This window comes from Rhyacophila brunnea, unplaced genomic scaffold (genome assembly GCF_057557595.1).
Source record: "Rhyacophila brunnea isolate RB1 unplaced genomic scaffold, BYU_Rbru_1.0 scaffold_10, whole genome shotgun sequence".
NCBI lineage: Eukaryota > Metazoa > Arthropoda > Insecta > Trichoptera > Rhyacophilidae > Rhyacophila > Rhyacophila brunnea.
In genome coordinates, this window is record NW_028232752.1 from 42,017,245 (window position 1) to 42,035,128 (window position 17,884).

General features: G+C 36.9%; 1 protein-coding gene across 2 annotated transcripts; it reads left to right on the plus strand.

Annotated features, from left to right (window-relative positions):
* The first annotated feature begins 185 nt into the window (after nucleotides 1–185).
* Nucleotides 186–13,304, plus strand: Usp1 (ubiquitin specific protease 1). 2 transcript variants are annotated; one of them, XM_085954320.1, is made up of 4 exons: nucleotides 186–241; nucleotides 641–982; nucleotides 5,468–6,092; nucleotides 11,009–13,298. In XM_085954320.1, exons 2-4 carry the CDS (start codon nucleotides 652–654, stop codon nucleotides 12,147–12,149), a joined length of 2,097 nt encoding a protein of 698 aa, XP_085810446.1. In that variant the 5' UTR covers nucleotides 186–241; nucleotides 641–651; the 3' UTR covers nucleotides 12,150–13,298. The 2 variants fall into 2 exon arrangements, with proteins under 2 accessions (XP_085810446.1, XP_085810437.1); XM_085954311.1 differs by having other exon boundaries at nucleotides 190–335; nucleotides 11,009–13,304.
* The last annotated feature ends 4,580 nt before the right edge of the window (nucleotides 13,305–17,884 follow it).

Genomic DNA, 17,884 nt, shown 5'->3' on the forward strand with positions numbered 1-17,884 from the left:
TACAGTGGTAGGTACCTAAATAAAAATGGGTCTCGGAGTTTCTCAAATTCTCCGTTATTTTTTTCTGAGAAACAAAAAAACCTATACATTTTCAACAGATGACAGCGCGTACCATATTTTCCCCCCAAATACTATAATTTTGGAGGCTCTGTACTTTAATTCCACTTTGAAAAGATGGCAACACTGCTTGCTGTTAACGGGCGATTTACGTGAAAATGGCGTCGCACGCAGTCAGCGCCCGGTAATTCAGGATTATTTTCCTATATTTAATTGGAATTATATTCAAAGAGTTTTTTTCCGCTTATAATGTAGGTGTTTAATTTTTTATGTTATATGTGAGTATTTTCCCTGCTTTATACGTTTATTTATATTCTCGTCGGCTTATTTTTCTAGAATACATTTTTACCTTCTCATCGGTTTTATTTATGTCAACTTGGTGTATTTCTTTCAGTTATTTATTTATTTGCTTGTTTGTGTTCGGTTTCCCCATCTAGGGAATGTTGCGTAAACAATTTTGATATCTAATCTTGTTGCATGTATGTCATATTTATCAATAATATGGGCATACTAACCTATGTGGTTACGCTAACCTAATAAAGAGACAACATGAAAATTAATATTTGCATTGACATATTCCCAGGTGCGCTGAAGATGCCAGTGAGTTACACATTACTGGACAAGAAGAAAGGAGCTGAAAAACTTAAATTATCGTTATCTGCGAGAAGAAACACTGATAAAAAAGAATGTTCTGCGGCTGATAGGACACATCGTGATCCTTCAAAGTGTGTGATCAAATATGATAACAAAATTGACACTGAAAATCTTTTGAGTGAAAATATCAGCCCTACTTATAATAAGTTTGCTAGTAAAATAATCAACTATCGTAATATTCTAGGCCAGAAGCGGCCATTGAATGACATCCATACAAACACATTAGAAGGTGTAAAAAGGATTAAACTAGGCGACAGCAATAGCTCGATAGGTATGTATTTTAGTGGTACTCTATATCGTTTTTGTGATCATCGTCTTTTGGCACTAACACAAATAACCTACTAATAAACAAACCAAAACTTAACACAACATACCTACTTACTTTTAGGTTACACTGGATTTTGAGTTAGTTTTAGTTATCAGACAGCCACCTGAACGTTATACCCCGTTTACATGTGCGTGGGTTTATTGTTGACAGTAAGAAAATGTATGGGTAAACATGTATTATCATGCAGTTGGCAAGATTGTATGCATGAATCAAAAAAGTTTGGAAGCTTCTGAATTTTCATGCAACAGTACGATTATTTCGATCTGCGCCTGCGCAGTAGAACAATAGTTTAGGTTGACTGATTTTCATTACCTGTCAAATAATACGAAATAGCCCATAAAATGACGGCATTGCGTCTCGCTTTCTCTTGAAGAATGAGATTGGAGAGACTGTCGGCACTTTGACGTGTAAACAGTTGATAGTTTAAAATACGCACTATTGCCGCCAGTAAATCTATGCACGTGTACAGACACTATTTAGCCTGAATAGAAAGAACTGTCAAATATCGGAATTCAAAATTTGTAAATTTGTGTTACAATAATTGTGCTGAGGAATAAATAGGTACAATTAACATTATTAAAAAAATAAGTTATTACATCACATACATTATGTATTTATACATGAAACGCAATTCATAAATGCTTCTGCTTTTTTCTGTATGAAAAGAATTCAACCATTTTATTCCCAACACGAGTATGTCTGGTGGCAAACGTGCACACGATGGTGGGGGCTTTTGGGTTCGGAACACCCCTCTAGAAATGGAAAAAATACTAATTGTTTTGGTAAAACAAATAGTAGTTCTTCTTAGTCTTTGTCAGGATCTCATGACTGAGGGTCGTGACTCAGATGATTTGGCTGTCGAACAGCCTTCTCAATGGGTTGGCCCCACTCCTCAAGGCTGTCGACAACACACAATGCCTGTGGCCAACGGAAGAACCGTGTACTCGTAAATTTGTGTGACTATCTGGAGCATCGATGTTTGCTTTAGTATTCCGACGTCTAAAAGATAAGACGGTGCAGACAACACAAACGGACACTAATGATCTGAATAATTATGACCGTTAAGCCATGTGCATTCGATAACCTCTTGTGGATGCGACTGCTCGCAATGACTCATAGGTATATATATGTATATGTTACACCGAATGTGCGAAATTGACTATTACATGAAATGGGCAAAATTTTGGCTAATTCATGTAATAGTCAAGCCTGTTGCCTTATTCATGAATTAGGTAAATTTTCTGCTGAGTACATGAATTCGCCAGGGTATGGAATTCTTGAACTGTCAACATGACAGAAGAAAAAGTAAATTTAATACGGATGGTTTTATTAGTTATAATTGGACATAATATTATTATTATTAGGTTAGGTTAGGTTAGATTAGGTTAGGTTTTGTAATTCTGAATTAAATTATTCAACTGAATGTCCATTTTGAGGTTAGCTATCAAGTGTCAACAAACTATCACAAACATTCAATCGACCATTGCACGATTGATACCCAAGCACGAATCAAATCGCGAAAATACTTTTCAATAAAATTCTTCCGTTATCATATTATAGTTCTAGATTTTTTTTGCGCATAGTAAATGGATATGAACGTCATTGCAGTTATTGATTGGTATATTTTTATATTATAATCAATGACATTTGACACATTTGTTTAGTTTGATTAGTTGCAAAAAATACCACCGGAGCGCGATCATCTATTTTGACCATAGATAATATATGTACATTTTGACCAATGCATGAGCATTTTGATACATTTAGTTTAGTTGCAAAAAATACCACCGTAGCGCTACTATCTAATTTGTCCAATACATGAACTAGGCAGAAAAATTACTGCCGAATTCACGCACTCTCCAGATATTTTGTCTAATTCATGAATAAGGTAACGGGCTTGCATTTTTCATGATTTAGACAAAATTTTGCCCATTTCATGTAATATTCAATTTCGCACATTCGGCGTAACATATATACCGGTATTTATCGATAGACTTAAAGTGTGAGTGTCTGGATATGGGGAATGTACCCAGAAAAGTTGAAGTGACAAGAAACTATAAGTAGTCGGCGGGGTAAATATGGAACTCAGTGGTATCTGCTAGATTTTCTCCCTCTCCCGCTGCCTTAAAAATCAATAGTAAATAATTGTAGATATTTTTTCGAAATGCTCCCCAAACCTGAAGGACATGGTGTATAACAGGAATGTCCAATGTGTCGATTGGTGTGGATTATGGTGAATCGTCTGAGTTCAGTACATATAATTGTAATATAATATTATTGCATTGGGATTTTGAAGGGAATGCATTAAACATTTTTATTTCCCTAACCAGCTTACGTGAAAGTTGTTTTTCAATTAACCATGAGGAAGCCTGAGTGGCCTCATTGTATTACTAGATTTGTATTGCATCACTCACTGCCTGCCACAAGAGAAAGAGAAGATGTGAATCCCCGCACTTTAAAGTGAGGCGTAGTTCTCCTTACCATCGTGCAGTAGGCTCCTTGCACGGTGGGAGAATAGTTTGACGATGAAAACCCAAAAAGAAAATGAAAACATAATTTAAAAGGCGTATGGGCAATTAAGTATTTCTTTCCTTAATGATGAGTGTTGTTTAATTTGTAACGCCTTGGTGTCCTCAACCAAAAATAAAATATTACATCAGCTGAATGCAGAACTATTCTAACTTACATTTGAATTTTTTTACCAGAGAATTCATGTTTAGTTTTTCCGTTAAGTCGTCTATTTCCCATATACCTATCTAGAGACTTGAAATTTGGTATACATGTGCTAATTTGCTGAAAACAAACAGGCCTCATGAAAAATTAATAAAATTTGTTTTTAGGTAAGTATATTAAAATAAAGAATGTACACCCGCATTATGTAGACAAAAATAGAAAACACAATAGGTACATTATAATAATGTGTACATATATCAAATCACAAAGAAAACATAATGGACAATAATAACATAATAGCGCGTGTACACGTGCATGGATTTACTTGCACCAATAGTGTGTATTTTAAATTATCACGGTAATAACTGTTTACACGTAAAAGTGCTGACTGTCTCGCCAATCTTATTCTTCAAGAGTAAGCGAGACGCGATGTTGTCGTTTTATGGTACTATTTGACCGGTCGTGAAAATCGGTTAACCTCAAAATGAGTCTGTTTTACCAGCAGGTTCGCCACTATCGTGTCATAAATTGGTATTTTTTTATGATTTGTGATAATGGGTTATAAAGCGGTGAAGATAACATAAATTTTTTGTTTTTTTTATATTTATTTTGATAATATTATAACAAATACCCTATTTGGATTATTTTAGAAATGTGCGGCACCTGGTTTTAACTGGTTTCAGTTTATGCGAATGTTGTTTGTATAATCTAAAACATATCTGGATTTCTAACTGATCATCGGTTACTTTTAACTCCTGACTCCTCCGTTTCGGTAAAGTTTCCGTACATAGGTACAGAGGACCCTTCATGTCACTAAAGATATAGCGAGTCGAGATTCTTTTTTAATTTTTAAACTCTTTAATCACCAAGGTGCATGGTTGCTATATCAGTCCCGTGCAGCTTCATTTCGGGACAAGGAAGTGGAGGACACTGAAATCTTTTTATTCTGATTTTTATTCTTATTCTTCACGGAAGGCGGCTGTGTACAAATCGCGAATGGAGATGGGGTAACTCATCTAACACACCATCATCAGTTACATACGATTATAAGATGATGCTGTAATTTAAAAAAAGTTTCGTGAACACATTGTATTTTAATATTGATTTCTTAGATAATCCATTACATTGCATGATATTTTGCAAATACTTGTTGCAGAAAATAATATAAATTGCCTGTTCGTTGAATTCTGTTTTATCTACATCAAGATTTTAAACTTTTTCTGTCATAGGTTTCATCAAATCAAGTACATATTTCTTAGAATACAACCCGCCCATATCATAAATCAGTCAATTCCTTTGAAGCCATTGGTATAGACCAGGGGTGGCCACCTTTTTTATGGTTAGGTGCCAAAAAAAGTTCCCTCTGAAACTAGAGTTAAATCGCTTTTAGGTCCAGTGGATCTATTCTATACTTATCGAACACTAAATTGATAAATAGTATCAAACTTAGGGTAGGTTTGTATCAAAATATTAGCACTTATTGTAACAATTACACGAAGCCAGTTTTTATTGTTGCAATAAGTGCGATATTTTAACAGCAGCAAGAGAGGTGCTGTTAAAATATAGCACTTATTGCAACAATAAAAACCGGCTTCGTGTAATTGTTACAATAAGTGCTAATATTTTGATACAAACCTACCCTAAGTTTGATAATATTTTTCACTTTATCACTTTAGCGGTCGATAAGCATAGAATAGACCCACAGGTGTCTGTTTTGAACGGACAAATGTAATAAAACCGTGAATGTCTTTTCAGAGAGGAGGTGGGCGGAGGGCGAGGCGGGGAGGCGTCGGGCCGACATGTTGAATGGCTACCACGGCGAGTCGCAGAACGGCTCGGGGGGCAGGAAGGCGGATGGGCGGGCGCCCATCGCCACGCTGTCCAACCTGGGAAACACATGCTTCCTCAACAGTGTGCTGTATACGCTGCGCTTCACGCCCAACTTCCTGCACAATCTGCACCACCTGGTTGCCGACCTCGCCCTCGCTGACCACAGGCTGGGACAGCTCAAGGCCAAGAGTTCCTCGCTGGGACGTAACTTCGCCAATCTGGCGACCTCTGGGTCGCGCTCCTGGAGCAGCAAGGACCTTTTGTCACTGGGCGGGGCTAACGAAGCGGCCGCCTGCAAGAGCAAGATCCAGATCACGGCAGAGAAGATGCACGACACGTTCGCTAGTCTGCGAGCTGCCGAGGCCCGTGACAGCTGTGAGCCATACCAGGCCGACTCGTTCCTGGCCGCACTGCGCAACGTCAACAGTATCTTCGAGGGTAATCAGCAGCAGGACGCGCACGAACTGCTCATGTGCCTGCTCGATAGCATTCGCGAGACCTGCCGCTCTCTGCGTGCCCGCTTCGATAATCATGTTGACCTCCCCGACGGGTTAATACTTTTATTTCTTCTTATGCCATCCATTTGGAGTCTTTTTTGTTACCCAGAACAGTTTGATGGAGCTGCACTCATATTAATCACGGAAGGCTCTTCAGGCACAAAAGGCGACATAGTTCTCTGCTATGTTTACCATTGACCTTTTCTTGGATACCAAGTTGGTGTATACTGTACTTTTGTCCTCTCATAATGTGGCTATACAAAATGAGTCTAAATTGGAGTCTACTTTATTGACTTTAGTGATGGCCAAATGGGATCATGGGATCATACAAAATAATCCAAAATAGAGTTAAAACGACATATTTCAAGATTAATTTTTTTTTTTGCCTAAATTCATATTTTACTTACAAAAAGGATGGACACTTTTATTTACTACTAGCTGACCCGGCGAACTTCGTACCGCCTCAGAATCAATAATCTTGTGTTAACTTATTAGCTGAATTAAAATACTCAAAATGAATTAAGTTCAATAAATGTGCAAAAATCAAATCAAAATGAAATAGATTACATAGTTTTGGTTGTTTCAGATTTCGAAGCATGATAACTACCAAGTCAATCTTCAGTTGTAAATTGTGCGGTGGCAAGCCAGGCAGATCCAATAAGTTTAAAAATTCATTTGGATGGTTGGTTGCTTCGTCTTCGTTTATTACACAGTTGATAGATTTGAAGGAATGCATTGCACCAACGATTTGATTTTGAATTGTGAAGTTTAAGTGATCAACATCTTTGTTCTTTGCCGCAAAAATTGCTCGTTCACTCAATCAATTGTGATTTTTGTGGTTAGCAATGACGTTCGGGAACACTTTGTTGATGGGGTCATCCTTCGCTGAGACGAAATTTCAAAAATTCAGTGGAATCGAAATCAATCTATTCGATTCGTCGACAGGAACACGGCAGTTACCGATAGTCAGCAATTGCTTTTCGGCAGATGGATCGTTTAGCAATGCAACTCGCATGTTTGTCGTCAGCTGAAGTTTCTTCACATAGCGCCACAGAGTCTATGATTTGAGGCAAGCGTTCATTTCATCGGCAGCGGTCGATCTTGGAATGACTGGTAGTGTTTGGCGGAAATTGCCAGATAGTAGAATCATTGCGCCACCAAAACATCTTGAGTAATTGCGCAGATCTTTCATAGTTCGATTGAGTGCTACCAATGCGCATTTGTGCGCCATTGTGCATTCATCCCAGGTGATGTTTTTACTTGCTACCAAAACTTTGGCCATTGCTGAGTGTTTCGCATTACTGCTTGTCGGTGTTTCAGTCGTTTGAAGGTTTAACGGCAATTTCAACGCTTAATGAGCCGTTCGGCATCCTTCTAACAACGTGGCCGCTATCCCAGAAGAAGCAACTGCTACAGAAATTTCGGATCTCGCACGAACAGTGGCCAAAATCAATGACATGAGAAATGTCTTCCCAGTTCCACCAGGCGCATCGACGAAAAATAAACCACCATTTCCATCATCAATTGCCTTCATTAACGTATCGTACACTTCTTTCTGTTGGGGGTTCAACATTGGTACATTCGATCGAACCTATAGGTTCAATGCATCTCGATCATATTCACGTTCACGTTCCAATTCTCGATTAAAAGCATCATTCATTCCACGATGTGGCGTTGGCATTCCTAACTTGACTAACAAACTGCCGCACATGAGATAACACATGTCTTCGATCAAAAGCAAAGCCTGGTTATGTATCTCCTCATTCACTTCAAGATCGGGATTCTCTGAACCGACACGAATTTGATGTAAAATGTCTTCTGACATGTCATCCTTGTACTTGTTCCACAGTTCAGGTGGATTTGATGGAAGGCATGTCGAAATAATGATAACAAATAATGTACGTATCTGACTTGGAGATGCAGAAACAATTGCTACAGCGATTTTCATGTCCCAATGAATATCGTTTTCAAGCAAATTGAGCTGTTGACATGCAGCACAAAATGTTGGACACACTACACCATTGACAGTTTGAAGTGATTCAAATTATGTCGGCCCACGAACATTTACCATCAACAACCGCAAGTAGAAGCATTCGTCATACTTCGGATGAACTGTGTAAATGTGACCAAGAGCATCATTAGAATGCACATCCGGATGATTAGGAACCGCATCGCCTTGCTTACGACGTTGAAATTTCTTCGATGAAGCGTTCCAAGTGTAATCACGTGGCGTCTCAGAGTAGAACAACGTTCGTGCAAACGAATCGCTTTGACAAATTGAAAAGAAACTGGTCGATGTTGTCGCTGGAGGTGTTACAGCACATTGAGCAACATTCTATGCATTAAAATAAACTCGTTGACCATTCTACAGATGCACCGTCAAATGTACACCAGTGAGATGACGTTCATGAATGGGGAATGAGAAAATACGCCAAATCGCTTCATTGCAGCTCACATATCGACAAACTTGATAGTGCGTGATTTCATCGTTAGTATTGGGAGTTTGAACGCCAAAAACCACAATATCGCTGCCTTTGGTGACATATTTGCAGATGTATTTGATGTACTTTACTGAATTGCAATACTCATGTATCAGAGATGGCGGTGTATACGGATTTTTTTTGTGATTTTCTTACTACAAACAAAAAAATTCACCGAAATCAGTCAATCAGTTCTATATCATCAATAGACATCATCAAAAAAGCCGTTCCATACGAAATCTATAAGAAAATGAATGTTCTTTATAATTTCTTTTTCTGTGAATTTTTCCGATGTTTTAATAATTATTCTGCTATTCAGGGCAGAGACAAATCCAACAAATTAAAGATCATAAAAATCGGTCAAGCCGTTTTTGAGTTATAAAATAAATGGTGTAATTAACCCGACTTTGTTTTATATAGATAGATAGATTAGATCTTCTGGCTCGCGGCATTGTAAATAACACTGGTAAATTAATCACACAATTCAAAATTACATAATGAAGCAATTATCGATACGCGAAATTTCACAACCTCAGAAAGTGAACATTTTAGAAGGCAACTTATCGTTTGAAAATCACGATCAAGATCGCTATTTGTCTATAACAAAGTCTTTCGGTATTATCTGAGGCTGAACTGAATCAACTGTCAAAAACGCCATGTTCATACTTTCTTTTGTTTGTTTGTTTCTTGTTTATTGTTTCTGTCATGTATCAGAGATGGCGTTGTATACGTAATAATTTTTTTGTGATTTTCTTTTGTTTTCGTATGCGCGAGATCCATCGTTTAAATCCATTGATATCAGTCAAAAGCCGTTCGATACAAAATGTATGAAAAATTAATTTTATTCATAATTTTCTTTTCCGTGAATTTTTCCGATGTTTTAATAGTTATTCTGCTATTCGGGGCTGAGACAAATTTAACAAATCAAAGATCGTAAAAATCGGTCCAGCCGTTCTCGAGTTATAAATGGTGTAACTAACCCGACTTTCTTTTATATATATAGATGTGTATGACGACATAATCTATCATATATGGGCATGAAGAAACAACACATAATCCAATAGAAATAATTCGCCAGTCTATATAATGTGTACACATTTTTAACCCTTTTACTCCCATTCGGCCGATATTTCGGCCCACCATACCTATGCGAAAACTCCATCTGGGCCGATCCATCGGCCGAAAGTTTGGATCCAAATTTACGATTTATTCCAATTTTTTTCCCGTCATATTTCGTCTCATGTAGACATAGCATTATATTCGGTCTGTGTTAGGTGTGACTAATATTTATTTTAGTATGGCACTTGTTTATAATTATGTCATACCCTAATAACTCACAAGTCATAATTGCTCTTGCTGTCGAATTCGAAACCAAAAAGGGTCATAAAAATAATAAAACAATATTTTAAGTTCTGAGATTTCTTTTAGTTGTTTTATGATTCATATATCACATAATTATGAATTTTGTAATTTTTATGAACTCTGACCGAGCGAACAATGAATGCCCACTGTTTTTTTGGTAGAATGGTGAAAAAATACATGAATAAATATTATTATAATAGATTTAGTGCTTTGAAACTTATTTTTTGAAATTACTTCATTCCCATAACAGTTAGTCCTCGATACTGTATCAAATTCTCGTGCGATTTCGTGAATTGAATAATATTCTTGAATACCTTGACACTATACGATTTTTTTTTGATTACTTTATAAAAATTCTATTTCATAGAGAAATAATAATAAGTTTATTTTTTTTTCTGTTACTAGATAAGAATAGATTATACTATAAAATTTGATATATCAATTCTAAATAAAAAAATATTGTCACACTTGTTTTGCAGTTCAAACATAGTTTTATCCGTTCATTTCTAAATAAATATTGGTACATTATTTTTTTCTTTTGTTTTATTGATGTAAACTATCAATATTATTACTTATTATTGCTTTATACACCATTGAGAACACACAAAAAAAGTTTCAAATTTTTAAAACATGTGTAGAATTATTTATTTAAAAAAAACTAAATCGACGATTTTTTGGCAAAAAACGCTTGGGAGTTTTCGCATATGCTAGGCTAAATCAGCTGGGAGTAAAAAGGTTAATCATATCCTAAAGAATATTCCTCGGTTAAGAGGTTAATATATTTATATAATTCAGCTTTTGGGATTGTTGAAAACAGAAGTCGAATGACGGACTCAGACTAGTGCAAATTTTTTCATATCGGAGATAATTTATTATAATATATAAAATTTAATCAGAAAACTGCTGATAGAATTCTACCATCTCAAATTTTATGGATTATGTGGATCAAGTAGTCCTTTTTATGAGAAATATTCCCACCTCGATCCCCAGTTTTTATCAAAATATGTTCCTTTATCGTTGCATTAAATGGATATTCGTCGCCGACATATTTATCGTGAGTCAAATTTTTCACCGAAAGAGACCACCACTGTGATTTATCCTATTCATGAAATATGTCCATATTTCAGATCCAGTAACCCGAGCGAAAGATCGTCACTGGACGGAGACGGGGGAACATCGGGGTGCACCAAACCTTCGTCTCTGGGCATTTTGAGGAAGTCATGGAAGAACCGAAAAAAGCCCAAGACTAAGGCCGATTCGCCCACCAAAGACAAGGAGAGAGAGGGGAGAGGGAAGTCGCCACCTCCTGTGGAGGAGGAGAACGGGACAGGGCCTGGGGCAGGGGGAGAGGAGCGCGGCAAGAGCCCAGGCTTTGACTTTGTGGCAGAAGACTTCGAGGGGACCACAGTCCTGCGCACCACTTGCTTGGAGTGCGAGACCGTGACGGAGAGGAAGCAGACGATGTGCGACATCTCGGTGCCCATCCATGAGGAGCGGCGGACAGACGGGGGTGAGGGGGACACAAGTGATGTGTACCGGCGTGCGTGTGTCACCAGCGAGTGCCTGCGCGACCAGAACAAGTATTGGTGTGATGAGTGCGCACGTTATAATGAAGCGCGCCGCTCTGTCACCTACGAGACTCTGCCACGCCTTCTGGTGCTCCAGCTGAAGCGCTTCAGTGGCGGCATGGAGAAGCTGACTGCGCCCATGCCCACACCCCTCGCCCTCGCCTGCTTCTGCCACGCCTGTGCTACACCCTCGCCGCTTTCTCCGCCACATGCCTACTCACTCTACGGCGTCATCATGCATCTGGGACAGACCCTCACCGGCGGCCACTACATCGCGTACGTGCGGGCACGCTCTGCCGACGCCCCCTATCTGTGCTGCGATCGGGACGACCGTCCCGGTGCCCCCCCTACCAACGGCGAGCGTCCCAACTTTATGAAGAATTTGTTCGCCCGCGGAAAGGGCAATGGCCCCGCAGAGAAGGCCCCGCCTGTCAAAAGGAGAGTACCGCCCGCGCCTCGTCCGGACGGGGCATCCCCTTGCTCGGGTGCCGAGTGTTGTGGGGTGCGGCCGGGGCGGGGCGCCCGCTTGCCAGAGGAGGGGGGCTCCCCCTCGGACGGGGACGCGTGGCTTATGTGTGATGATGATACCGTCAAGCCCGTCTCGGCTGACGACCTAGACGAGCTGCTGTCAGCCAAGCCTAAGATGAGGTCCGCCTCCACCCCTTACCTCCTCTTCTATGTCCGATCCGAGCCCGAGTAGTTTGCCTCGTGTACATACCTCGTGTTTTCCTATCAGTTCCCTCCGGATTGGAGAGTTTTAATCTTATTCCGTTCTGTGTGATTTTAGTTTTGTTCAATTTTAAAACAGTTACAGCTGTCCATTTTTATCCTTTTTACATCATCAGAACAAATAATTTTCTTTCATTTGTTGGGATTTATTTTCAATATAATACTGTACATAATATGTATTTTTCAATTGTTCTATGTGAATCCACTCAGGGGGGATATCAGCACATTAGCATCAGCACCCTGAGCAAAGATATACAAATTAAAATCATCAGTATTACTGTGTATCTAGTACGAATTTGCTCCTATTGTAATAAGACTCAAATTTTACAAGAAACACTTAAAATGTACAGGTCCCCATAAACTCTACTAGGATTGTGATTGTGTTCACAACTGGATTTTATTTTTATATCAATTGCAATTCGCAAAACAAAATACCTATGTATTTATCATAATATGTATCATGTACACTGGTGTCATAATTCGAATGAAGTAATTTAAACATTGGTCCTAGAAAAGACAGGTCTAATTTCTCCGTTGATTATGTGATCTCTGTGTTTTAATCCGTCTGTGTTGGATAGAGCCAGATTAGACAAAGAGAACATCGATTAAGATACACTGCATACGGAATTTACCTGAATTGTTTGTTTTCATAAGGCAAACCTTTACTGAATGAAAAATGTTATTAACCTTTTTAATGAGACATAATTATTTTGAATTATCGATTTAGTTCGAGTATTTTAATCCTTTCCACGCGAACGGAACACCTGTTGTACGCTAATTAATTGGCCATTCGATATAATTAGCATGTTATTTCAATGTGGTAATTAAAAAGTTATTAAATGCTCCGTGGTCAACAAGTTAAAGAGGTATCTGAAATGAATATAAAATAAGTTTTCTGAAAAAAACTGACAATTTTTTAATATTAAAATATTTATTTATTTTAACTGCCATAAGAACTATTAAAAGGAAAAAGGACATACCCACACAAATCAAATTTTACAGGAGACACAAAAAGGTTTTTGATATGGTTTTCAGTCAATGTTAAAATATAGGACATGAATTTTAAGTGCATGATGATAAATAATTTGGTGTTTTATTTTCCCAATCAGATATTAATTATTGAGGTAATAAAGAAAAACCAATAAAAATGATGGTCAAGTCTTTTTTCCCACTTCATTTATAAGCTAAATTTAGATAATAATTCGACATTTGCAGCTTACATCATTTGAACATCCGTGTATTTAGTCATGTTCAATGTTATTATCCAACAAAACCTATATTGAAAAAACTGAGGGTTACCTCCTTTTTCCTTTCTACAGTCATTGAGTATGTTGCCTTCTCTATATGAACGTGAGCACCAGGCCAACCATACAAAATAAGCATGTGCACTCGCTCGACTTTAAAATCACTTTTCTAGCCAAGAACAGGTGTTTTCGATGATCTAAAATATTGCACACACAGTGACATCTTTTAAAATGACAATGAAAATTATCGACATCTCAAGAGATTTACATAAGGGATTTGTTTGACGTTCAAGATGGCAGGCAAGCAGGCAAAAAGTTCACGGCCAGCCGGGTACCTCGAAATGTCTACCGTATATTAGAAGAAATACCACTTCTAATGAATGTAAGGGCACATAAGTAAACCTCAAAAGACTATACACAAAAAGTGTTGATTTTGGACGACAATCATTAGATTTAAACATCATGTATTGTTTTTGTTTCGAATGCCTAGTAAAGGATACCATTAAACAAAAAAGTGGTAATAGAGATACATTAGGAAAATTGTGTGCCGGTGCACATTTGAGCAGCAATAGTGACACCATAGAAGATGTTAGGATGAGAAGTTCAGTTGGATTCGCTTCACTCAGTCAGATATTGTGTGTGACAAGTCTGTATTACGCGTAGTAATTTGTACAGTTGTGAGAAATAAGTATTAATACTTACAATATAAATAGTACATTATTCTGATGTCGTATCTGATTCACTATTTGAGGAATGTTTCGTGGTTGCCTGGAGTTTGTTCAATATGTATAGGAATCCATACAGTGTGGAATTAGTATATTACACGTCGCCTGTTGAATCTTTTGATTTTTTTCACTTCTGACGACAGTTTTTCAACATTTTTAAAGCCTTTGACAATGCCCTGTTTGAGACATTGCGTTTATTTCAAAAATTTTGATATTTGTACAGTAAAACAAAACAATGATTCGGTTGGTCGATGGTGTGCATGCGGATGGAGAGCCGTACTAAATACCTGGCAGCCGATGAGCGCGTATTTGTATGTATTCGTACACATACAATTCACGAACCGAATTTTTGTTTTTACTGTACATAATAAATGTAATATCAACTTGATCTTGTATGTATGTGTGTAAAACTAATTTCATGCATGCTATAAACGATTTTTATTTGGTTGATATCAGCGGAGTAATAATTAAAAAGAAATTGGATCTGCGAAATTAAAATGTTAACTTTAACACGAGGCGGGCAATTTTTAGATTGATTGTTGAATTTGGACATGTCACATGATCGTGTTATCCGGTTATAATTTGTTTATTAACATTATTCATAAGTGTATAAAATGTATAGAAAGAGGATGTGTAGCAGTTGACCTTGATATTATTTTGATTATAGGGCGTATAGTAAATCATTAAGTAGGTATACTGTCAAAAGTCTTGACATCTTCGCTCACTGTTGTTTTGGGAGCATCGATGGTTTCAAAATCTACATACATAATATATATATTTTTAGATTTAATTCTAATGGAGAAAATATTTCCTGTTTTAAACCTTATCGTATCGCTTCAGACCTGTCCTATATACTTTCAAATACGTTCCGCAAACAAGTTTTTTTTATAGAAGGATTAATGCTAGGTCTAAAATGTTCCATACAATTGGATGGTAAACAATTATTCAGTTATGCAAATAACTTAAATTACATCCACTTTTCACGCTACAGTCATTTTTTATTATAAATGACATACATAAATATATGTTTTGTCAATTAATTTTAAAAGCAGTCTTGGATGAATTGGGCTAACAGTGTTTATTGTTGATCACTTGTCACTACTGTGCCTGCCATAATAATCATTATCATTTAATATTAATGTGATCAATTCATTGAAAATGTATGATTCACATTGGAAAATATGATGTTAAATACTAATTTGACTTGGTTTTATTTTTAATTGTGTCTTTGTTTACAGTGTTGCCACATACAATAAATAATAATTCATTATCTAATTATTATTTAGCAATTTATTAATATTCTGCCTTGGACCAATAAAATGTTCCATTGTCACTTTTTATCTTCATTCTTATGTAGACATGTTTGATCACCTTGCAAAAAAGTGTTTGTGATATTTTTGAGAACAATATAAATACCTATATTTCATTCCTTTTTGTTATATACATATGTAGCTCAAAAGAAATATGCTGAATGATCCAATAATAATCATTAATTTGTGGTTGTTTTTTTGGCGTCTTGTCTTATGTAAATAATAATTATAATAATTAATTCGCGAGCATCCTTGATCAGGAACTTCACAGGCAATAGAGGGGTCTTTTATATAATTATTTGAAGATGACATCATTTTCAAAAGTAAACACTCGAGAGCTTAATGCAGAACCAAAAGATAGATGTCATAACTTACGGTGTAATTTGAGTGAGAAAAACATGTAGTATTATTATTAGAACACCTTGGCGGAATGGAAAAAAAAATGTGACATATTGTTAAAAATTGTTTATCCTGTCTACTCACGCTTCTTACTTCTCTTCACTTTGGGCCAAGCGAGGTGAATGTGCGCGCTCACCATTGTGTAGAGAGCGACATACGTGTTGTGTGGCCCATGGCCGGCAAATATTGTTTGCTATGCTTCGATGCAGTGTCGGTGTTTCTACACGCATGAAAGGGTGCCAACATTCGCGATGCTTGGCCCAATCTGAAAGAGAGCAAAAGTATCGTTCTGCATTATGCTGTTTGTCTATGCAGTATTGTTTTTTAAGTATTCTGAGAATATTTTTTTTGTCCGTAAAAAATAAATATTTTTTAAGAATCCTATGGGCTGTGTAAAACATTTAATATTGGAAGATAATTTCAGTAATATGATATGAGTAGGTAAATTATTATGCGTTTCAGTTAAATGCGAGTAGATCGAAATGACTTGAATTTATTTGGAAAATATTTATAGAAACTATAAAATTTCCTTATCCACATTCTGCACTTAGAATTTTTGTTTTTTCCAATATATTTGCAAAAGGAAAAAGATGTATCATAATATAATATATCAAGTCACTGAAATTTTGTGCAAATATGTTGGACCGTCGATTGACTACAAATGATGTCGATAGGTAATTATTATTGCTTATTATTCTAATATGTACATTAAAAAGGATGCAGCTATTTTAATGTATATTGTTTAATAAACTTATTTTCTTAACTAACTTGTAGTTTTTATTTATAAAGAAACATCTTCTTTATGCATGTCCGCTCCCTTAGGTGAAATATATAATATTGTACAGTATACACTATGCGGTATCAAAGAATCCTCATTCCTTAAACTCTTAGTGACAAAGCCCACTAAAAGAAGCGGATCGGGGCGCACAGTGCGTTAAGTAGCGCATTCTCGCCAGGCATCACACACTGTCCCGCATAACATCTTTTCGCCTGTTTCTTGGCATAGGCGCAGGTGACCGAAGACTGTGATTATTATTTTATTTTCTTTGTCGGCTGTTATTCACTGCTCGCGAATCATAACATAATAATACAATATTTCATTATCACTATCTGTGTTATTTCTTTGGCGGCACATAATTGTTTTAGTATTATTAATAATTTGCAAAGACAAGATATAAGCGTCCGCTTTTTGAAGACGCTCCCGCAGGTGGGTAACTAGAGACCCGAGCACCCCTTTCGCATGTGAATACATAGTAGAGGTGAGTTGGAAATAGTGTCACCAGTTTGTGTACTCAAGTATCGGATGAAACTACCCATACTCAGTACGTGTGGCCCAATAAACTTGTTCCAAAATACTTGTGATGATATCATCGCGAATCGCTGGATAGTTGGTAGACTTTCAATACTATTGACATTAAATGCGCGCGAGCGAGATAGCACACGTATACAATTATTATATTTTAATTTATTAGTCAATGCATGTGAATGACATCATCTTATGTATGGACAAGAGGTCATAAATTTTCTGTAGCAGGATATTATTCCCTCGGAAATGTTGTGAGGTGACGCAGTTTACAATAAAAAAAATCATTCATTTTATGTTAACAAGAATATAACATTAGCTTAGCTTTGGGGAAACTCTCAAAAGCGCGCCTAACGTTCATACCGCAATATCAGGTATGGAGGAGACGTAGCGGGTCATGAAGGGGAAAAGCAAGTCAAAAAGTCAGTAGACGATAGATGAGCACACTGACGAAATAAACAACTATAGGTAGGTATAAAAATTTTCATATACCTACCTACCGTTTAGTCCCTTATAGTTAAGTACTTTCTATATTATAATAATAAAATGTAGTATAAAGTTATCCTGCGAGAGATAGTGTTATCCTAACATGTTATTTTATTGCCACCTAATCGAAGACGCGATAATTTTAATCCAAATTTTATCAATATCTTACTACAGTGTTTTCCAAAAAGAAATATTAAGTGATCAATGAGAAATATTGTCTTAGTAATGTCTTCTAATAT

Excerpts from the sequence above, each read along its gene's own strand:
- Usp1 (XM_085954320.1), top strand. The coding sequence starts at position 652 with ATGCCAGTGAGTTACACATTACTGGACAAGAAGAAAGGAGCTGAAAAA. Across the intron at positions 983-5,467 it reads CGACAGCAATAGCTCGATAG|AGAGGAGGTGGGCGGAGGGC; the intron begins GTATGTATTTTA and ends ATGTCTTTTCAG. Across the intron at positions 6,093-11,008 it reads CATGTTGACCTCCCCGACGG|ATCCAGTAACCCGAGCGAAA; the intron begins GTTAATACTTTT and ends TCCATATTTCAG.